This window comes from Siniperca chuatsi, linkage group LG7, assembly GCF_020085105.1.
Source record: "Siniperca chuatsi isolate FFG_IHB_CAS linkage group LG7, ASM2008510v1, whole genome shotgun sequence".
Taxonomy (NCBI): Eukaryota; Metazoa; Chordata; class Actinopteri; order Centrarchiformes; family Sinipercidae; genus Siniperca; species Siniperca chuatsi.
In genome coordinates this window covers 21,345,110-21,369,827 of record NC_058048.1, presented here as the reverse complement: position 1 = coordinate 21,369,827, position 24,718 = coordinate 21,345,110, and the positions used below count along the sequence as shown (strand labels likewise).

At 38.2% G+C, this 24,718-nt stretch overlaps 1 protein-coding gene across 3 annotated transcripts in view; it reads left to right on the top strand.

Moving 5' to 3' along the window:
- The first annotated feature begins 9,569 nt into the window (after nucleotides 1-9,569).
- cadm1b (cell adhesion molecule 1b) overlaps nucleotides 9,570-24,718 on the top strand; it is a 136,934-nt gene continuing 121,785 nt past the window's right edge. Inside the window, exon 1 of one of the 3 annotated variants that reach the window (XM_044202557.1) lies at nucleotides 9,570-10,445. In XM_044202557.1, coding sequence (XP_044058492.1) covers nucleotides 10,370-10,445 — 76 coding nt within the window. In that variant the 5' untranslated portion in view covers nucleotides 9,570-10,369. The remainder of the gene's footprint in view (nucleotides 10,446-24,718) is intronic. The other 2 variants (XM_044202556.1, XM_044202555.1) reach the window with 2 other exon arrangements.

Below are 24,718 nucleotides of genomic sequence, written 5' to 3'. Positions count from 1 at the left end.
ACCTTTGCACTATAAAGCAGTCTAATAACATTTAAGTAAAATATTTTGTTAATATTGTGCAATATAGCTGGTTCATTCAGCTAATTACAGATCTATTACGTCATCATGTTAGACTGTGTGAGTTGGGTAGAAAGCAAGAGAGAGAAATTTTCTTTGGAGGTTTAAAAAATATTATGATTCATGTCTTCATTATAGCACCATGATGTCTAGATGTCTACCAGGGGATTATGACCAAAATGCTGAGCTTTGGAATACTGAAAATATGTGAACACAATTTTAAAATGCTTAATTAGTGTGTGCTCAGTCAAACACTGGGGCAGTATACATGATGTTGTTCTGATAGGCCTCACAAGTGTTGACATGACAAACATTATGAGGCCAACATACCAGGACAGGGTATGTTGCTAATGAAGTATTTTGATAATTAGGGTCACTGTGTAAACACAAGCCATCAGTCTCCCCTGCTTGTGATTTGAATAATTCAGTGTTCAAATTAATTAATGAAACCAACTGCATTGCTTCATCATACTGTAGCTCATTTTAAATGCGGCCTATTTTAATTTACAATGATTTGCTGTCCGGTTCATGGCACTGTGTGAGTGATTATGAGAAGGTGGCATTGCACTTTTGATATTAGTAACTTAGTGTGGGTCATCATCAGAAAGGAAAAAACAAGTACTGCAAAAGTCACGAATCATACATATAAAATAGAAACATTTACAATAAAAAATATTGTCTGTCCATTTTTATCTGTACAGTGTTTAAAACGAAGAGGATTGAATGTGCAAAATATTGACCAAGGAATGTGCAGATGTTCACAGTGTAAAGTATAATGAATATGTGCAATGTGTGGAGATAATAATCCAAAACTAAAACTCAGATAACTACACACTATAGATAAATAAGGCATACATTTTAACTAATAGATATCACCATTAAACTTCTCCAGTTGATTACTTACATTAAGACAATTATGTTTTGTATTACAGGTTTTTTTAAATTGTATGTTTAAATATGCAAATGAGGTATTATCTTATTAAACATGTGCTAATTTGCATACATTTCCAGAAGAGAAATCTGAACATTGGATACAGCTAAGTTCAAAATTCTTGTTTCATTTTGTTGACATATTAAAGTCAAAGGTTTTTACTGAGGGTCTTTTTATCACTCCATAAATCAGAAAATACTGCCATAAGAAATCTTTTGATGAATTTAGGAGAAATCTACAGATGCAAATAGACAAAGTGAAATAAACACTTACATGTGTATTTTGGGCATTTTCTTTTTCACTAATCTGAAAGAAGACATGTTATGGAAGCAAATTAGCCCAAAATCTCAAAATTGACCAGTGCATGGAAATGCAGTGTTTTTGCCTGGGGTGTCTCCCCTTAATGTAACACAATGTGTCAGATGTGGACACTTTACGTTAATGTAACGTGTAGTGTTGATGAGTAGTATACATACATATCAGGATATATGTTCACCTGTGGAAGCTACCCACAGTATACAGTATTAAATGGCAACAGCAATACTGCTCTACTGTCTGTCCTCTGTTCTTGAACACTGCTGCAACAAGAATACAGTCAAAGGGGACTGACTCATTCACTACATTTTGCTGCTCTTACTTTGGGGTGGTTAGTGGCGGGGTTTCTGTTTGCTTACAGTATGTGTCACCTGTCTCTTTGCAGTGCACTACAAGCCTAATGACATACAAGACTGCTGGGCTCTGCCTATGGGAGAGACAACTGTAGTGCTATGACTATTGTTTTAGTAGTAGTCTCCCTATTTGGAGCTTTACAGCAAGGACAGCAGAGCAGTGTGGTAGCAGCTCTTCTATGCCTCACCACACCACTGTATAAATCTTTTTCAAGTGTCAAAGTCTTTTATTCAAATGGCCTCATTCTCATGAACCATGTTTCACACTGTCCACTTGCATTAGCTGATGCTGTAAATGTATGCTCAGAATGAACTAGACATGATTTTAATTGTAGAGACATCACCTCGCGTTGAATATGTTTCAACTTGTATGAAGATAAAGACATTAAATTATGAAAGAAATGACAATGAAAAATACTTTGTATGCCGTATATATTGTCAGGTATATAATTTACTTTCAATTTTCATTCTGACAAATGATACTACTGATAATATAAATCCCTCAAAGGTCTGTGCTTGGTGGAGACAAAGATGGGTCCTGTGATTAGAAAACTATTTGAGCATCTGTAGAAATGAAGACAATGCAAGATGAGTAATAGTTTTCTTAGTGGCCTAGAGATCTAAATTTTAAACCATGTTACTGTGATGTCTCTGACGAATCTGGCAAGGGACTTTTGTTGTCTTTCCCCGTGCTGTCTTCACATGTTTTTGTTGGTTTTGAACTTAAGACTTAAGACCAGTTTGATGTAAATTTGTAAATCAGTTTTCAAAGTGTTGGCATTCAGTCTCAGTTGCTCTTAATTCAGGGTAGATTAGAGCATTTTGAAGATCAGGGCCTAGTCTTATGTTTCCTAAGTATTTTATTTTATCCAAGGTCACCCCAAACTATGTTCAACCACAGCACATATCTCCAGCCCCTGAAAACTACTATTACACATAAAAAGATCTGACAACTTCAGCTACAGGAACTCAAATGGGTTTATATACCCGAGTCACCCGTCTTTCAACGCATTTACCCTTTTGGAATCTCAAATCTGTTGACTACTGTTTAAATTAATTACTGTAAACAAACACAGAATTATTGTTGGACACATTTTTTTGTCTCACATGTTCACCAGCTCACCTTTTTGCACAAATAAAAACAAGTGCTTTTGAAACAAACATTAATGTTAAACAACAAATCAAAAATGTTAAAATTGCTTTGCTGTAAACAATTTGTTTACATTTAGATTCACTGACAAGCAGTATGGCTTCATTTACACTAATTTACAGTCAAAACCAATATGATAGCTCCATCTGACATCAGCAGAAACTTCAATCAATCAACCAACAAACTACAAATGCAAATATTTAATGCATTTTTTTTATCAATATGTTAAAAGGTTTTGGTTATTCCGTTGACATTAAAATTGTGTTTCTTGGAACCTGTTGCCTGTTTGTAGTGTTGTACTGTATATTACTATACGATCTGATGATTAGTAACAGTATTGTTGTTGAGAGATTTAGCATGGGAAATACAACAATCAATTATGAATAGCATTATAATATCAACATTATGTTTATAATAATTGGTAAATTACAGCCGCTCCACTGTAGATAGAGGGGAAAGAAAAAGACAGATACAGATTTTTGACTGAGAAGCTTTGGCAAATTTGAAATTGCAAGATTTTGAAAAACTTTTAATTACACTTAACTCTGTGAAACTTGCTTCATGAACCTTTTATACCAACAGAATGGAAAAGAGAGAGAGACCCAGTTAAGCCTGGCTAAAACACTGCTTTTCACACCTGATGAAATCCTGTCTCATTTCATATAATTAATTTATTAAATAAGGGAACTTTTTAAACACAGGGGAGGAAAAGTAATCTGTAATGCCTAGAGTGTTGCTCGATGAGCTGTGTCCTCCACACAGAGGAACTGATTTAAAAAGTGAATAAAAAGTAGCCTTATTGAATGGGATGAGTTATTGAAACTGGACTGTGTATAGTCATTTATTAGTTGTTTATTTAACAAGGACAATACAGATAAGGATGGTTACACCCGAAATGCAACGGTTGTAATGTATATAGGGCATCAAGCTAATTTGCCGTCCTGGTTAGGTTTTTAAGCTGATGGGAAATCAACAGACTGTGTACATGTGAAAAAGCATTATATGTATTTATGTGTCGTACTTTATATGCATTGACCGATATATATCACAATAAATCACTGTGCTGTTTAAAAGAGCATAAAAAATAATCACATTCTAGTCTGAAAGTTCAATGAAATAAAAATGTAAAAAAAACCCGAATTCTCTCAAATAAAAGATGTATCCAAAATATCAAATACAATAGAGCCTCAGCATAACAAAGACAGCACAAGACATTGTAGTGTAGTATTATCATAACAATCAAAATTTACATACAAATTAGGACACTATAAGCGCTCTTAACAGCTTCCATAAGGCCTACTCAGCAAAATGTAAAAAAAACATAAGAAAGCAACATGGTTAAACTCTAATTCATAAATTGTTTTTACTTAAAAGAGGATACAGAGATTGGTATTCAAATCTTGTCAGAGATGTTATCTTCAGTTTAGGGTCCATGAGTGCAAATTCTCCATCACCTTTGTCTTTAATGTAGACAGGGAAACCTTCCAGAGGGCTTTCTGCATCTGAGAGTTCAATTAAAGCTGTAATGTAATCTGGGGTCAAACAGTCATTGCTTCAATAGCTGTCAGTGAAATCTATACAAAATCAACGACAAGCCAGTGGAGTAGATAAAATGATAAGATCTCTCTTGTTAATTACAATTGAAAGCCTATTGTTCCTTTATGTATATACAGGAACTCAAAACTGTGAGATGTTCTCTCAGTTGAGAAAGGATATTTTTAACTGAATAACTGTTTTGAATTGACTCACCAGGTGGTTTGACTCTGCGTAGAGTTTCTTTTGTCTAGTGAAATGCTTCTATAAAACAGGTTGAAAGATATTAAAGGGATAGTTTGGCTTTTTTGAAGTGGGCTTGTATGAGGTACTTATCCATAGTCAGTGTATTACCTGCAGTAGATGGCGGTCGGCCTGCCCCCAATTTGGAGAAGCAGAGAGTTGTACCGGCACGGAAGCTAAGCAATGTACTGCTGTGGACAGGGTCAGCAACTGGACATATTTTAGCAACTTAAAAGAAAGTCCACAGGAAAAAAATCAATATCAGTTTAAGTGTACTTAGAATATTTTCAGTGCTTTACCTTACCGCAGAACTTATTGTATTTCTACCCATAAGCGTAACTGTGCTGCGCACTGTATAATGCCGCTGGAGTTCTATGGTTGAGAAAATGTAGTGCCAAAGGAAAGGGCTGTCTGACAGCAAAGTAAGGCGCTGAAAATATTCTAAATATAGTGTACACTTAAACTACGGTGGGCCTTCTTTAAGGTGGTTACAGTACGTTCTGCTGCTGACCCTGTCCACAGCAGTACATTGCTTAGCTTCTGTGCTGGTACAATTCTCTGCTTCTCCAAACTGGGGGCCATCTACTGTACACTGACTAGAGATAAGTACCTCATACAAGCCCACTTCAAAAAAGCCAAACTATCCCTTTAACCTTTCCCTGTTTTTCAAAACATTTGCAATTAAAAAAAAAAAGAAGTGATTGGATGTTCCTAAGACATATTATTGTCTCTTTGATTTCAGTAATTGAAAAATGAAATTATTTGGATGTGTGAGGGCATAGTCTTAGAGACTAATTTGCGTATCCAATAGGATTACAGATGATTGCTACATGCTCTGTCAAGGTTAAAGCATTTTATTGGATTTTCTGAGGTTTGATTCTTGCTCGGTTAGTGTTTGGTGTGCATTTTGAAGTGTAATCATTTGAACTGAACAGCACAGCCTTTATTGGTTTTAGTTTCTTTTAAAAAACAGCATATAGTAAACTTGATTTTGCTTTGTTGTTGAAATTTAAGTGCCTGACAAGATGAACTAATGCCCACACAAGCAGATCAAGAGTCAGAATCCTAATCTTAAATCTCACGGCAGGTTTAGTTCCTAAACAGCACATCTGGGACTTTGGGGTTTAACTCTGTGTGACTGCTGCTGACATGGGCTTGAACCTACATGCGATGTAGGTCTTCAGAATGAAGTGGCCTCTGTAAAACCGCTTGTCCCACAAACCAATTTGGCATATGTGTCAAATCATTCATCTGGATTTTGGGAGATGCATGCTTTATGCATGCTTTATTCATTAGCAGCAGGTAGCCATTAGCAGTTCAGCTCCCAGCAGAAATAGTCATGGACAGTTTGATGCTATTGATCCTGGCCCTGCATTACGCTGTTCTGTCCACTGTAGCCTATGTGTGTATTTTCAGCCAAGCGTTCCAGCTGTGCTAATAATTCCAGTAAAGCATAGCTAGCAACACGTCACCGGTTGCTATCCCAACATGTGACCGTAGTGCTTTGTTCTGTTTTTTCTTTTTATTCACATGCTTTCGTCTTAGTTTGAAGAAAATATTGTCCACAGAATATCTGTGTTGGTAACTGTTGTATAATCCCTGTTGAGGTGGTTCTTCATTATGATTACGAGTGTGTCTCTGCTACTCATAATCATGATAAAATTATAGTATATTAATGGTGTGTTATCCCAGGGGTAAATAATCTCTTTAAAGGTCTGTAATCCAACCTACAGTGGAATGCCTTTAAGGCCATAGCACACCAAACAAACATCATAGTTAACTCATAGTCCTTCAGAATTAATGTTTCCCATTACTCAACAACACATAAAAACAAAATTCAGCATATTCGGTCCCCATGTTGCTATTTTCCAAGCTAGCGTAAGGGCCATATTTCGCTGGACCCGCATGAGCACAGTTTCCATGAGAACACAGCTGTCGACGCTTTCGTCATACGGAAGTGGCCGTGGTTTCATCTAAACTGGGGGCTTGGGACAAACAGATGAAATAGTTAGCTAAAAGTAATGAATAAGTGGTTGAAACGTCCAGCTTCTGCTAAGTGATAGTAGCCCATAATGCAAACTTGACCAAATTGACTTAAACACTTGTGCAGTTCAATGGAATGAAAAAACAAATCATTCAAATGATCATTTGGAACATGACTGGTGTTGCTGTGCTGAGTTCATCTGACTGTGTACAGTCTGTGGGGTACATCAGACAGAAAAGGTGCCATAACAGTATATATATGTTGGATAAGATAGACCACTTGAAGCAGATACAAAGGCGGAAAGTGGTTCAATACCATCCTTTCAAGCTCCGAAAAGGGTTGAAGTGGCCAAAAAATGCAGAGTGTGAGTCTGAGTCTGTCAGAATTCAGACTAATATAAATGGGAGGACTGAAACAATATTTCTCTTCCACACATATTGAGACAAGAAAGGCACACTCGGGCCCATCCAGCCAACTTGACATACACTATACCCGGACAAATTTATTACCATTAAGCCTCTGTAAGGTACCATGTGACTCATGATTTATTACAATCACCTGCTGTATGTCTGTGGGTTTGGTGGGATGCAAAATTGCCTGTGCGTGCATTGGCTGATAAAATGTGTAGCATGTGTCTAACAATTAAGTATTTACGTGTTTTCTGTTGGGGAAAAGACAGAGAATGATGGAGATCATTACTGTATGTCATTTACATACATTTATGAAATTATGATTGAATCCTGTTGCTTCAAATGAACAGATACACAGAATATAATATGTATTTATGCAGGTCTGTTTGCTTTCTTTAGCAAACAACAAATCTGTATTCACTGTAAAATACCCTGTAATGGTTATTTAATGATAGGAAATCATCAACTAAATGTAACTTTTTTTTATTAAATAATAAAAAATAGGTTGAGAAAGTATTTCAAAGCATCAGGATATTATAATATATAGATTTCCTTTCTCAAAAGCTATAAATGTGATTTTTAAAGCTGTTCCTACATGTATGCGTGACAAAAAAGAGGCAGGAAACCAATTGAGTGCACATGTTTCATCCCTCGAAGCCATAAAGAATTGATGACCTGTGGTGATATATTTGGAATATAATTTCCTGTAATAATTTGCTATGGGGGGAAAAAGACGGACATTTGCAGTAATACTATTCCACTTTATAAATGCTGTTGTGCTAAAATAAATTAAAAAAATGTGAATGTAACTTAAGGCGGATATGGACAGAGCAGAGGCTCGCAAACACACATTTCTGCATACATGATTACAGTCCATTGTATCCTGCTACTGTATGTTACATATCATACACATGTGAATCTATGTACATACTATGTGAGGTAGACTGAATTTTATTTACCCCTGCCTGCTCACTTTTGTGGTCTAAGCATGAGAAAATCTACATTTAATTTCAATAAGCCTTGTACTTGCTCAGCCATTGGGGGTCACTTACAAGGGTCTGATTCAATTATTCTTCTGTTCACAACAGGAGGAAAACATTTTCATGGTGTATGGTTTGCTTAAATAGATTACCATCTCAAATAATTCAATTTCCGTTAATTTGATTGATTTCATACCAAGGGGGAAAAGAAATCTTAATTTAAAACCATTGCATTTCTAATCAAACATTAACTGAGAAACAGGCCTGGTCGAAAATCTTTTATTACCAGTTTCGCCACTAATTTAAATAGAAAATGCTGACAGCTGCCCTATTAAATGGCACCACCAGTATTCAGTGTGTGACTAGCACATATGCGAGATCTCCAAAATAAACTACTTAACCGTTTGCAAGCTGCATGGCCATTCTTCACAAAATACACAGATTGAGCACACACCGTCCACAGACATACAGATAATCTATGACTGGGCATTAATACAGAGGATCCAGATGAAGCAGTTCAGTCATCTGATCCATTCCCATCCATTATGCATCCCGCTTGGGGAGACAGAGACGCTAGGCTTCTCTTCTCAGAGAGACCCAGGAACCCCATCTATTCTCATGAGCAAAGGAAATGCCATGGAGTGGAGTGGAGTGAATCACCAGAGAGTGAAAACAAAGTTGGGAGTGTTGGGCATAGTGAGTGCACAAGAACTGAGATGAACCGACAGGCGTATTGTAAATCAAATGATTGCAAATCTCCCCAAAAAGTAACAAATGCGAAAAACAGAAATGTGGAACTATAACTTATTGAGCACATCTCCATCAGGCGCACAGCGCAGACTGATGTCCACAAATGCTATGCTGTTGGAAAATCAAGCAGCCTGGCCGGTGCTGTGAGGAGAAAACACCTTGTGGAGACATTGTGTGAGTGGCAGGCAGAACTGGCAAGCTGCCACAGATAATAACATCTGAAATAAATTTGATGTGTGGAATTCAATCTGTAGTGATAGGGACGGCTGCAGCATTAGAGTGAAGCTCTAAATGCTATCTACTCATCCATGGAATGAGGACTGACACGCAGTCTCAGAGAATAGATTGTGCAATTAGCAGCCTTTGTGCTGTTTTGACACAATGAAAAAGGGAAATGAGATTCAACGTTGTCATGCACGGTTCTCTGTAGCTCTGTGATTCCCATAAGATATTCCAAATGTACTGCTTCAGGTGAGAATAAGTTGGGAGTGGAGGGTGGGGGGGTTAAAACATTAGGAGATATGATAAAGCGCACACAGAGAGAGAAAGATAGAGTTCAATTGGTCACACTTATTAATAATCTCTAGTATTTCATTTCCATTCATGCAGTTTGAATTCAAAATTTGAAATTCAGATGTGATTTGTCTGGGGAGGGGGTTTATACCAATTTTGAGGAGCATGCCACCTCTTCAGCACTAAGTATCAGCTACAATTAGCTATAAAATGTAATACACCATTCAAAGAAAAGGGGGCGCTCTTTGAATAGGCATTGAAGGAAATGACTTAAGAACTTGAGTTTACACCAAACGTTACTGATTATTCCTTTAATTAAACAGGTTTGTATATGATCCAGCACCAACATTGCTGTCCTTTTAGCACACCGGTTCCTTGTTTATGGGACAAAAACACACATTTTTGTTATTTTTCAAAACAGCAAAGCCTCAGTCAATACATTTTAAACTCAGCGTGTTACAGTTTGACTTAAATTATGTTGATAAAAAGTAGCACAAATGTCTGCTTAAAAAAAGTTAAATAGACGCATCATGCCTGTATCTGCAGTCTTTAGGGTGTCCTAAAACAGACGAGAACACACACTCCGTTTAACAAACAGCAGTTTACACCGCTGTTGGCCTGACTACTGTATAATAAACATAAACTAAATGCTGTTTTACCTCAGTGGTATCTGTGCTTCAGTGCAGCCAGTTGAGTATAGGTTGGTCTCACCCACATGAACTAACAGACTATAACCATAAAAGAAAATTACTATAATATTCCTATAAAGTGTCTGTGGTTCTCGGTGGTGAGTTTATGGTTACCTCACCGCGCTCCAATGTATTTTACACGTCCCATGGTACCACTGTAATATTCCTGCAATATTCCTATTGGGAATTACAGTGTGTCTTTGCTGTTCAGTAGCAATCTACATGGACAGGATTACAGTTTTGACTTGTATTAAAAAAAAATCTCCTAATGTATCACTGTAATTATAATATTCCCCTATTAGCCTATTTTATAGGCCTAGATGTCATTGCAACATAATGCAGCCCAATATGATAGCAGGGTCCCTGCTTGAGCCCTCCCTCCGCCTCTCATGTGTCTACATTTTCATCCCATGGCCGTCTCTAGGTGATTTAGCGCCGCCAGTCTCAAGCAGGTGTCCAACATGGCGATCACGGGGAGCGGATCTCTCGCTATTTCTCTCTCTGTTTTCGTGATTTCAGCGGCGTTTCTTCGGAAAGGTAAGTTTTTGGTGTCTCGTGTGTGTGTGTCTGTGATGCAGAATTACCCCTTCCGCAGCTAAAAGCCAGAGGAGTACCGGGGAGAAGTTGTGGTGCGTTTGCGCGCTAGATGCGCACAAGCTTCCCCTCAAATCTCAGCATCACTTTCCATTGCTCTGATACCGTGGACTCCAACATATCCACGCCGTTTCTCGAGACTATTAGGCTACTTATGTCGTAATGTTAGCGCTGATTGAAAGGGTGTTGTCCTGAGTTGTATTGGCTACAGAGGACTGCTATAAAAAGTAATGTTGGTGCTGCACAATATGCGGAGAGAAAGTATCACCAGTGATAATTGAGTGAAAGGGTCGTACAGTATTTAGACCTATAGGGCAAGTTGAAGGCAATGCTCACTGAAACGTGGCTGTTTATTATCAAATGAGACCGATTCTCCGACCATGACAGAACACGGCTCAAACGCACTTGTATCCTTCAGTCATACCGCATAAACCTTCATAGTCCCAACTCATCCCACTGTCTTCATATCTCTCAAGTCTGCGTTTCAGGTGCGCTTTGGAGAAAAACACGCATTGCAGCTCTCTGCACAGTGTCCTCTGGCCGCACAAGTGCAGCCTCTGATGCCAGTGTGTGCTCCAGTCCGCAGTCTTCACTTCTTCTCCTGTCAGTGAGGCAGGAGATGTAAATCTGCCATATCGCTGTTTGGCTTTACAGCCTGCAACTGCACAAAAATTGGCGCCTAAATGTGCACGGCCATTGCAGTCCCCAGTCCGATCATTTCCCCCGTTATTCCACCGCGGTTGCATCAGAGTTGCATGCGTCAGTGTTTTTTTTTTTTTCCTGGAAAACGTATCCGCTGACAATACTGACGCTTGTGAAGCGGTTAAAATGTCAGTTTGCAGCCGCTTTAAATTCCTCCCAGCGGTAGGATGGACATGTTCTGCTGTCAATCCCCGGGTTGTTAAAATGGCAAGCAACAGTTGCGATGACATGTTTGCACTTGGAGACTACTTGAGTGACTTCTTAGTGGTTTAATATGTGTTTCAGAGATTGCCATTAGTGGCTACAGTGGGTCTGCATCACCCATCAACAGGTCTGCAGAAACTCATCAAAGACACACACATCTGTGTGTGTTTGGTGAGATTGACAACCTGCTCCCAAAATGAGGTTCAGTTAAACGGACTTATTTTTACAGTGGGGTTGTATTGCTTTTTGTTGTGTTTTTTTCTTCTCTCAGCTCACTGATTACAAGGCTTTCATTTCACAGTTGTTGGATTTTTATGGTCTGAGTTGAATGACATTTACAGCATTGTATGGCGTCTCCTTGTCACATTAAGTTAATTAACCTCTCAGTCAAATATAATAATGCATCAAGAATGCACAATAACCCCGAGCTCAATACACAGAGGAAACTGATGCGGTCTCTTGATTCAGGTAAAATCCCCCAGCCAGAGATGCTCTCATCCGACTTCAGGTTTTTCATTTGTTTGATTGTCTTTGTGCCAGCTGCTGGGAGCTAAACAGGGCCCAAGCTCTTGCTTTGTGCTGACAGTCTGCTTTTTGACAGCTTCCAAGTTTTTCTTTGTTAATAATCCTGAAACAGTGTACTTGAGCTTTGTCTCTATATCTGGTGAGAGGAGAACAATGCCACTACAGTTTATTATAAGGACAGAGGGCTAATTAAAGAAAGACAGAGGGATAGAGAGAGACAGCTGATCTTACATCATAAAAGAAACTTGTTCTTACAGTATACAGAGGGATTGATAAAGCGAGCTGCCTCGGCTGAGCATCCTGTTATGAAACGCTGAGACTTTGCATTTTAACAAAGAATCTGTTTAGCAGTATTTCTCTCCCTGTGTCTCCTGGGGCTCGGCCTGTTGTAGCATATCAGATGGTCGAATTTCAGAAGGTTGCATAATCCCACTTATTGCCAGTTTAAAGTCATTCGTCAGGGCTGAGTGACGGTGAAGTGGATCAATACGAGCTGTCATGAAGCCTCAAGCCGCCACTGAAGGACGGGATCGCAGAGAAACAAAAGGAAACATACAGTTGTTACAGTGCTCTTAGTTGCCAGTTGGCACGTGACATGATGAGTAATTGAAGATGTCCGTCTCTTGCTGCTTATGGTGGGTTTTGGCTTCGAAACAGATACTGCTGAAATCTGCTAGCAGTGTGCTGCTCTGACCTCAATTTGTGTTTGCCTACAGTGTGTGTGTTCTGGAGGTTGGTAGTTTCTTATTTCCTCAGTTACACAAGTGTTGAGCTCTACATTCATACCTCTATATATGTATAATTCCCTTGAGTGCTAAAGATAGGGTCATTAGAAGAAGCAGATAACTAGGACCAGTGGTAGTGGAAGTATTCAGATCCTTAACTTAAGTATTAGTAGAAATACAACAGAATAACAATACTTCATTACAAGCAAAAGTCCTGCATTCTAAATTTTACTTGATAAAAATATGTAACTATGAAACAGACAAAAGTTAAACTACTCATTATGCAGAAAAAGAGTGTTATATTAGTATACAATGTAATATTTTACTGGATTATTTTTACTGATCCATTAACAGTCTGTGTAAGCAGCATTTGAATTTAACTTCTTCATGTAGTGTTGGGTAATTAAATCTATAAAAATGCAACATTTCTTTATTAGCCCGTCTTTGGTTTTGTGTGTAAAAAGTTTATTCTGCAAAGTAGCTAGTAACTGCAGTCGTCTAGTTAATGCAGTGGAGTAAAAAGAAAAATATTTGCCTCTCAAATGTAGTGAAGTATTGAACTATAAAGTCACATAAAAAAGAAATATTCAATTAACTGATTAGTCATCTGATCTATAGTAGGTCAAAAGAATAATAAAAGATTTCCAAAAGCTGAGGTGATGTCTTCAAATTGCTCGTTTCGTCTGATCAACAGTCAAATTTTACCATTTTACTATCACATGAGATAAAGAAAAGCACAATTGAGAAGCTCAAACCGTTGAATGTTTGGCATTGTTGCTCTAAAAATGACTCAAATTATTAATTGATTATTAGAATTGACTAATCGATTAATCAATTAATCAATCAATTAATTGATTAATCAATCAATTAATTACGATTGAGTAATCGTTTCAGCTCTACTCAGAACCACACACAGTACATCAGTGCTATCTCTATCTATGAAGTGGTCTTCTCTCCGCTATCTGTATAAAATAGCACTTACTGTACTGTACCGTGTTTCAGGATAAATTTAATACCGCACTTAATGGCCCATTGATATGTGCCCGCTTGTGAAGTATTTCATCGCCTGTACATTGAGATCACCACAGTACATCATTTGTAAGAATAATAAACTCTTCTATTTAAAGAAATTGAATTTATTGCTCATTAAATTTACATTAAACTCTGCTTAATAAGCCTCACTCTAATTGCTAGATAATGCATGGCACTACTTTATGCGGTGGCAGCTAATCATACTGTTGAGAAGGGAGGGGCTGGCAGAGAATTGGCAGCTCACGCATGTAAGGAGTTTCGCCACTGGTAACAGATGTAACAAAGTAAGTGATGTGGGCTATGCTGTTATCATTTCACTGAGGACATCACACCTCCAGGCTGTATTTTTCTACTGTATCTGCTGCTGTGCGTCTGTTCTTGCCTGTAAATCGAATGTATTTAAACCATTACTACCTTGTCTGAGCGTGGCAGTGTGTGAATGTCCGTCTTTAAGATTGCTTATAAAATGAATATGATAGCAGAGGGTCCTTGCAAGCTTAGGACTAGGCAGATTTCACTTTGCTGCCTATTTGTCCATCCAAGTCAGAGGTTGTAGCACGTCAGTAAGTTTGCACAGAAAGAAGTTGGTTATGGAGGTCAATGTTGCTGAAAAAAGTGAAAATGTCTTTCTATCCGTGACTTTACTTTCTTTTCAGTTTCTGAAAGAGTCCAATCTCTCCTTAAAAACATCACCTTGGGTGCTGGGTACAAGGGTTTTCTTTATAGTGGGGACCTTCAAGTAAATACTGTATGTGGTTGTTTTGTCAAGGTCACAGGGGTGCTGCTCTTGACATGCTATCACTTTGAGTCACGTAGTAAATATATAAAGAAGAAAAAAAAACTCGGGACATTTCTGTGTAAGGGATTTGTACTGCGGTGTCAAACTGAATGACAAACTGAGGACGATCAAAAATGTGTCTGTCTGTCTGTGTTGAAATGTAGTAAACAGTCAATTAGGAGAAACAGACAGATGACAGATCCTTTCATGATTGTGGGGACAGAAGCTTCCATTCACGACTGTGCTGTGGTAATGAGGAGGAGAGCTGATGTCTCCGCTTATGAATATGACATTGTTCTCTCAGTTCCCTGGATCTAAGAGACCTCTCTCTATTGGCTGTGATGCTTAGACGGTGACAATCAGGTCCACAATGGGGAAAAAAAAGGAAATGCAATGTTTTTGTTTTGAAAGGGGCACAGAGTGCGCATTAGTATGGGTGATGGAGCAATTACAGGCCTCCATTAAGGCTGTAGAGCAGTCAAAGCACAGTACTTTCTAAATGAAGAACTCTGTTGGGAAGAAATCCTCCGTAACCTGCAACGTACCATAATAAAAAAAAAAGAAGAGAATCCAGTTAAATGAAAATGGCTAAAAGCGATCCTTTCCAACGCCCTCAATGTGTTTCCTGCAGTGATGTTGGGGGAGGCATTGCCTCATCCTCCGTCTGACCATTCATCTGTCTCTTACACATAACACAGATGCCAGTAATTGTGTTTTTACGAAGGCTGGATGACATTCAAATTTTGATACCTTTAAACCTTCCCTAAATTTTACTACAGTGCACTGTATTGCCAAATAATTTTGAAATAAAGTTGTACAGGGTCTGGAGGGAGAATCCATCTGCTATATGCTGTCACTGCTGATCATAATGTCTCCTGCCACATTATGATTTTACTGAGCCTTTTCATAAATGTGCAAAAAGACACTTGATAGCAAACTGGTGCCCAGAGGATGAACCCTAATGACTTATTGTAATAATTCGTTGACTTTTCCTCTAACGCCACCATGAGATTGACATTTTTAGTCTTTAGTGAAATGTCTTGACAACTACCAGATGGATTTCAATGAAATTTGCTACACACATTCATGTTCCCCTCAGGATGAGTTGAAATAACTTTGGTGATCCCATAACTTTTCATCTAGCGCCATCGTCAGGTCAAAACATTTATTTGTCCAGTACTTAGTTTCTGACCAAATACCAGAAAAAATAATAATAACATTCCCATCAACCTCAGCTGCACTTTGTGCTTAGTGCTAGTTAGTAAATTTTAGCATGCTAACAAGCTAAACTAAGGTGGTGTCTAAGGATTGGATTTTGTCAGAATTTGGGGATGCATCTCACATTATCAAACATTACACTGATCACCCCAAAGGGGCGCTCTACATAATTTGTTCACTCATTCATGTGTCATATGCAATATCCGAGACACCAATGATCTGATTCTCACAAATATTAGATAATACATCTCATCAGAGCATTACAGCATTCAAAATGACACTGCTTGCGCCATAGGAGTACAAGTACAGCCTTTAAATAGGCAAAGCATAGTTCTTACTGATGATAGTCCAGACAGTGATTTTATTTTCTACTTACTGTTGCCTTGTTTCTTCTTCATACAATGGACCATCCAAAATATATAAATAATATTTTTAAGAAACTGTCCTGCACCTAAAGAGAAATTCAACAAAAAGAGAACCTTGAGAGTGGATGAGTCTCAGACCAGTTCACAACATTAAGACTAAATAACTGCTGATCAATGTGGAGGAGAAAGGACTCTTTTCTGAGAGAGAAGACTGAATCTCTAATCAATAAATTCAGTTATCGAGCTCCCACTAATCCACTGCTTGAATTAAAATGAAAGAGGTTCCGGTGCTCCAAACAGCAGCTGCACAGTGTTTGTTTTTGTTTGGTTTACTAAGAAAAATGACTAGTGAGTAGGCTTATCATTACATAGTTATTGTTTTGGTCACATTTAGAGATATTGAGTTGAGGGGCTGTTTGGGCGTTGGCCGGCTCACGCCCCTATTGGACCAGTCCTATCGACTATGTCCACTGTGGTTTGATGGCAGGCCATTCGCTTCTATAGAAAGAGATTCTCTCTATCTGGCAGAGCTCAGCTGCTGCACCTTGCATCTCAAACAACAGGAGAGGAGCAGCACCTTTCTGTCTCCTCTCTGGGCTTGTTTGGGCAGATCTGAGCCTGATAAAATAACATAACCACTGTGTACCCAGAGTCCTCTGTAAGCAGCGGCACACAGGTGGAAGTAATGTGATGCTGCTGGAGAAGAAAAAGTGCAGGTACTCTGTACAAGTGAGTGCCAACAGAATGCAAACACAGCACTAATCAATAAATCTTACATTGCTAATAGAAAGGCAGTGCGCTGCTGATGCTGTACTTTACTTTGAGATAAGAGGAAAAATGTAAAGAATCTAATTTTCCCGGGTTCTTGCTTACATACAGGGTGATATTAGGACAGGTACCATACTTGCTTAACAGCATCCCCTGGAATCAGCCCCTCCCTTCTTGTTGGAGTGCTGTTTGCAAATGCATTTATGCAGACTGAATGAAATATTATTCCCTTACACAGCAGGATATAGCTAGACTTGGGGACATTAGAATAGCCCCATCCTTGTGTTTTGATGTTTCTTTTCAGCAGAGCCTCCATTGCACCCTAATGTTTCTCTAATTTTATTTGAACAATACACTCAGGGTTGCCAGCTGGAAAGAACAAACAAGTCTTAAAGAAAGCACATTAAATACACTAAAGGACCAGAAAAGTAGAAACTCTGATAAAATGTATTCAGGCAATAGTCCTGAGATAAATTCTGTGTTACCTAAAATGTTCAGTTTTTGATAAAATGCTACTTTTTCAACAACTAATGAATCACTTAGAATACAAAATGGCACAGAAATGTCAGAGCAGTCCAAAACCCAAAGATATTCAGTTTACAATGATATAAAACCTCACAATTGAGGAACTTAATCCAGAGAATGTTTTACTTGAAAAATGACTTAAACGATAAAGTGATTATCAAATATTTTTATCTGTAATTTTTTTTTTTTTTGATGTTTGACTAATCGGTTAATCGAGGAATAGTTCAACATTTTGAGAAATACGCTTATGTGCTTTCTTGCCGAGAGTTAGATGAGAAGATGAATACCACTCTCGTGTCTGTCCGCTAAATACAGCATGTAACTGGAGCCAGTTAGCTTAGCTTAACATAAAGACTGGAAACAAGGGATAACAGCTAGCTTGGCTCTGTCCAAAGGTAAAAATATCCTCCTACCCTCATCTCTGAGGCTCACTAATTAACACGTTATGTCTCGTTTGTTTAATCCAGACAAAAATCAAGGTGGCTGAGACCAGTTGCCAGGCAACCAGCAGAGACTCCAACAAGTTAGTGGCCCCAACCAAGAAATAGTCTGGCGCATAACCCTCCATAAAATCGTTTTTTGTACGTATTCAACAAATGAAACATAACGTGATAATTAGTTAGCTTCAGAGATGCTGGTAGGCAGATTTTGTTACTTTTGGACTGAGCCAGCTGCTGGTTATAGCTTCATATTTAGTGCTCAGACATGAGAGTGGTTATCAATCTTCTCATCTAACTCTAGGAAAGAAAGAAAACAAGTGTATTTCCCGAAAATGTTGAACTATTCCTTTAAGTCAACCCATCGCTGACACTCAACAACTGTTAAAAAAATCTAAGCGCCGCAGAAGTACATTGATATTATTACAGGATTGTTGGATTGATGGTGTAACAAAATAAAAAAACTAGGGTTTCTGGAATGCAGTATGGTTTTATTAAAATGGGTATTTTTCATCTTCATTTACTCTAGGTAGTACGTAATATACTAAGTGGATTTCTTGGGAGATCATTTGGCAGGAAAATGTGTGCATTCACATGCACTCAGTTTAAGTTATACTCGCCAATCTTGTGGTAGAAGTACTGTAGTCTTTAGTAAGGCTAAGAATGTAAAAGATAATAGTTACAGAATCTACAGCAGATGCAGAACTTTCTCTCAAGGTGAATCATAAGAACATTTTGATGCTGTTTACACAGAAGATAGCTGTTGTCTGACAGGTTGGTGCTGCCTGCCTTGGGGGCATCATGCTCTTAAGTTATCAGTGTGACAATAGACCCATCTTAATTACTCTCAGATACAGAACTATAATCTGTCATTGTCAGGCTGATCAAGACTGTGCAAACCAAGCACTAAGACTCATTCACCCAAACCAGAAGCCTATTGATTACTTCTCATACTTGAGTCATTGCACTGCGGAGAGACACAGGAGGCAATAGAGATAATGGAAGGGGGAAACTCAAAGTCACATTGTTTACATCTAAGATGACAGGTAAATGTATTTGAAAGGAAATATTGGCTTGATCCACTGGCTCCCAAATCGCAGTGTGTCTGTAGCTAACAAGGAAAGTAAACCCTGAGCTGCCCAAATCAACTGCCCTGCAGTCCAGACGTGGAGCTTACAGCACAGCAGCCTTTCTGTTTCTAGATCAAATCCATGTCTGTGCTTAGCATAACTGAACATTTTGATTTGCTGCATTCATGATAAAACGTTACCTAATACACATTTTTTATCATTATGTTTCTATTAAAGCTGACACATGGTTGGGCTTTTTTAGGTGGCTGTGGTGATTGCCTGCATATTGTAGATACATGAATTGCCTCTATCCCAATTGCACGCCACATACTAACTGTATACAGTACGATATACTAAAGTAGTATACTGTTTCAGTAGTTAGTATACAAGAAATCAACTTTAAAATGCCAATGCCACTGCCAACATTAGTATCAATACTGACTGATAAAATTAGTATGTAATATGGATTTGAGACACAGCCAATGATTCTGTATCTCCTGATGTAAAACATCTTACTGTACCTGTAGATGTTTGTGCCTTTGGTACAATTTTAACATTTGTTTAACTCCTTAAACTACTGCTGTTAATATTTGAGGTACAATATATATTCATATCCCTGATTAGAAGAGTTTAGTTATAGATGGAGAATCTGCATTTTTGTGTGTCCAATTGTATTGTAGAATATAGGCCTGATTTACTGAAAAAACATCACAGTTTATAGCATCAGTTAATATCACAGGTAGTTTTTTGTACTAGATGTGTGGGACTGATAGCAGATTCCAGTCCTGTAGTCTGGTTTTTGATAATAGGGCTTTGTTTATATTTGTAAGTGATTTGCTTTAAAAGACAAAAAGGGGAACAAACAGTTGCAACCAAAGCCCCCAAAACATTTAAATAAATTGAATTGCAAACTTTGTATTTTCTCTTAACACATTTTTTTTTATTAATTTAACCAATAATTCATATTTAGCTTTTGTTTTTGCTCCTGTTATGCAGGAATTGATTTTTTTTCTCTCTTTCTCTTTTCTTTTTTCCCATTGGGGATTAATAGGAGCGTTGAAGTTTGTCGAGTCTCCTTTAATGAACTATAGGCCTTAATGGAGTCAGTGGAAGTTTTTTCTTTATCATTATGTGTTGATGTTTGTTTTGTTCTGGTTCTTTTTCTTTAAAGCACTTTATAACTTTCCTATTAAAAGTCTTGTACAACTTATACTGCTAAAAGTGCTCACTATAGATGGATCTCAGTGGCAGATCTTCATTAATGCTATTCATTTGTCAAGATAAGCCGATTCCACTTGTCAGATTTTCACTCAGAGTTGATTCTTTCATCTGTCCTTTGTTCCACCAGTGTACCAATTATGGAAAAAATAGAAGAACAGTTGTATTTGCATATATAAATATACTCAAAAGTGTACTATTTCTGATGCTGCTTTGTAAATCTGCTCTGAACTTTTATGGCTCTTTGTGAGAGGCCACACCCATCGACAATACACTTCTTGCCAATTGTGACAGATTATCTTCCTTTTTATTAACTTTTTAAAAATCCACTCATAACATTTTTGAAATATTGACATGTAAACAGACACAATCAGGCAAATACATAAATGCCATCCAACTCCACATCTGATCCGATTTACTAAGTATGACAAGCATTTATCCCAGAGAAGTCACTATTTTCTAAACTCCTAGGTAGTTTGAAATTGCAGTACATGCCATTTTAGCCAACATGGCACTTTACTGTAGTGAATTTACATATTTGTACACAGACTAGAAGCCACAGCAGCATTTCCATGACAAACTCATAAGAATTTCAAAAGCAACAGGACAGCTCAACGACAGAATAACAAAGTGGCAACGCCGCACACTCGGGTATGCTTCTAGCAGGTGTAGTGACAGCTCTTGAGCAAGAGGGACCTTTGTCTTTGTGGACAGCGTTGTAGCTTACATGCAGAAATCCATACTTTAGTGTGCACACAAGCTGAAGGAACAACCAAAGTTCATTCCTCACATTTAGTTCTCCATGCTTTTTAATGCAATTAGGTCTCATTTAGTTTTGACAGTCCATGATGACCACATAAATTTAATTGGTCATTGTAAAGTCTGCGCACTCTCTAAAACTGTGTTTCAATTGGTTTTCTGCTATCCTCCGAGGCAGAACACATGCCAGCACTCATTAGCGCAGAGCTACTGTTTACAAAAAAGGTTTAATGCCTGTCTTCTTTGACTTCTTGCTTTTAATGTGCCTTGATGTTACAGCACAATAATGATGCAGTTTTAGGACGAGGGAGTTTACAGTAACTAGTGAAATGCATGGACACAGCGGCTCAGTGCTGAACCTGTGTGTGTTGAGACTGAATTTGGCTCTGTCCCTCATGCTGTGTATGAACAATATATGGATTTTTTTTTATAAGCTTCAATGTTCCCATAAAAAGAGCTCCCTCTCTTGTGAGAGCTGTCAGTCCATCCAAAGACCCGGCAATTCATTTGTGTCCTCTGTGGGGGACATGAGTCTGATGCAATCTATTTGAGTCCTACTGTCCTGTCAAGAGGACATCCTGGTCTTTCTAGTGATGCCACTGTTGTGGAGGTGTAACAGAGCACATCAAGGCTGCTGGATTCATTTCAGAAGTGGGGGGGCCAAAAAGTATGTGTGTGGTGGAAGATAGACTTCACATGAAGAAGTTGCCTACCAAGTTGTGTAACAACAAAGCCAGCTGAGCTTGTGTTGCAGTATGAAGTTCCACAAAAAGCAACGTGAAAAAACAGTTTCCCACATCCACCCAACTACTCTGGTTGCTGGCTTCAAATGAGACTCAACGTTCACACAGTTTCTCTCGCTGTCCCTCAATATTAAATACTCCAACATTGCTCCAGCGTCCTACAATAGACTCTAGCCACATTAGCCGCGGAACGTGGAACGCCAAGTTCAACAGGCTAACCTGCAAAATAAACAGTAAAGCAACATAAAAATGGCAAAACTTACAGGTTCCAAATTTGAAGTCGGTATCGATCCATCCTTGAGCTTCAGCTTTGAAGTGAATCCTAGTTTGTACTGGCATTCATTGAGAAAGCAGTCCCAAGTAAAATGGTTAGCGCACACAGTTTTCCAGTTGTTGTGGGGACATTTCCATCAAAAGTTAATCCACTGGATCACTTCCTGGTGGGAGTAGATGAAGACTTTTGTGTTGGTTCTTGCAGCCAACAACAGAGAATTTGGTGTGCTTTGCTCGCTTCCATATCATCGTGTTACTGGAATCAGTGTAAGCAAGAAAATAACAACAGCAGACAGTGAGATAGATCTGGCATTTGCAGGGATACAGTGATTCGTGACTTAAAAAGAAATTAGGACAGGAGCGTAAAGTGAGGGGTCCAATGGCCCCTTAGAGTCCCTATTTCTGGCGCTCATGGAGCACATAGACTTTCTTTTCAAAATGGCAGGCATCACAGTTTCCACATTTTATGGCAACAGGGGAGGTAAGTGATAAATTGTTTGCAGATATGATGGTTCTGTTGCTAATAATCAAATTGTTTCTTAAACATGAGTCTTAACTTCAATTTAGTAAGATTTCAGAAAAGTACAGTCATTTTAACCCTTTCAAAACACAACTTTAATTCACTGTCCTTTGTAGTGAACAGCAGGACATACTAATCTCGTTTTTAAACAGTTTTCATACTTCAGGAAGCAGAGGGCTGAGTGAGGCAGAAAAGATTTTACTCAGAATTGCGGAAGGGGAGTCAGACTTAGAGCTGTCAGGAGAGGTGGAGGAGGGCCGGAAAGTGAAAGCTCAGAACTATTGACCCTGTTGATTTATATAATTAATAATACATTTGCTAAATGTGCATTAAACAAATACCTCTCCTTTCTTTATCAATTGAGTTTCAACCACCAAGACTGGAGGCCCTCTGATTACTTCAAACAGCACGTAGAAGACCAGGTTTTTAAAAAAAAAAACAAATACCAGGAGGCAGCCTTAAAACTACTCAGAGGAGCTGAAAACCTTCTTAATGAAAAGAAATGAACAGAAATTCACACGAAAATTAATACAATATCATTACATTATATCATTACATTCTGTTTTTTTTTTGCTGTAACATGTTTCTTTCAACCACAATACTTAAATTATCTAAAAAAAAAAATCTCAATATCAAAACCTTTTTTCTTCTGGGTCTCAGGAGATTGAAGTACAGTAGTTGCATGTATGTCTCTATCATTTCCTTGTGTGAAGTACGAGGGCTCTATTTTCACACTAAGCATCACTTTGCAATCTTATTTTCTTGAGGCGCAGAGCTTCATAAACAGGATCATTATCTGTGAGGTGTAAACAGGGTAGTTACTGGATTTGTCAGTTTATGCAGCCATAAACACTGTTTCATTCCCAGTTTGGCAATAGTGACTTAGCTGCATATAGATTCAACCAAATCCAATTTAATAATAATAATAATAATTTAAGTAAAAAAATGGAAAGACAAAACATTTTTGTGTTTATTATTATTTAATGTGCACAATGTTATATACAAATCTTGTTAATGTGTGCTTCATGACTCAGAGAAAACATGATGACCTCTGGCCTGTCAAAATGGCCTTTCAAATTAAAAAGGCTATAAACTGCCTTTGTCAGTTTAATTTTGCTCGCTTGCACTTGCAACTCCTTCACTTCCTGGGCGAGTTTCCTCTTGGGAGAAATGTCTCTGAACTCCCCACACATTACCAAACTGCACGTCATGGTGGGTAGGGCTCTACTTTTAAAAGAGATGAGCTGATGTGGTTGGCAAACACTCCAACACGCTTACTGATAATGTATGATAATAGCTTCCATCTAATTCCACCCTGTTGCCATGTGCACCCTGGGCACCTGGGCCTGCAGTCATCAGATTTTGTTTCACATGTTGCTAAATCCTGATTGGTGCATGGAAGTATGTGACATCACCTTTTTTCAACTGAACCCCACTTACTTCAAACCAGGGAGAAGAGCACAGACACAAACACAAATACAGAAATCTCTCCTGTGAAATAACTGTTCTAACTTTGGTAGAATATTTTGTGTTCATGAAGGACCTCATCTCTCATAGTAGGAAGCTTACTGAGAAAATGTGTTTTCAGGGGCTTAAAGCTTTTGCTTTTTGGTGCGGAAACACCACAGAAGAAACACAATTGTATCTAGCTTTAGATTTAGAGTTAGAATCAAATTTTGTTATCTTGATTTGTAAGCCAGACAGACAGAAGTGGATATTATTTGGCACCTTCAATAAAACCCTAAAGTAGTTCACATTTGTCTTTTATTAATTTTTCAAATATAATAGAAATGTTATCTTTAATCTCAGAAAAAGGTATCTCAGAGAAATATGTGAGCATAGCGTACTTTTACACCCTCACTCTGTGGTCTAAACTTACCAAATGAAAAGTTTTGTTTTGTTAGCGTACGTCAAACTTAGCTCTGTATGGAAAACCTCTGAGGAAGACAGAGCCGCTCTAGTCTAAAAACAGATATCAATAAATGTAAACAGCACTGGCCTAGGGATGTCATTAAAAAGAATAGCATGTCTAGACCTCATAAAACCAAAACATATTGTTATTTCGAAGCAGCAGGAGTTATTGCCTGTGAGCACTAAGATGACATCCATCAATTTAAGGTTTTATTGGAAAATCTAGATAGGCTGCTTGGGAGATGTAAATGATTTACTTAGCATAAAGTTTTGCTTGAACAGGCAGGGAGATAGTGTAGTTAGTGAGGGCAGGGAAGTATGAGTGTGACAAAGGCGTTATTGAAGCAAAAGCTGATTTCCCAAGCCTGAGAGAATCGCGATGTGTGCATGAATAAATAGGCTGGACCTCCACAACGTGGATTATTCTGGTTCAAATATCAGTA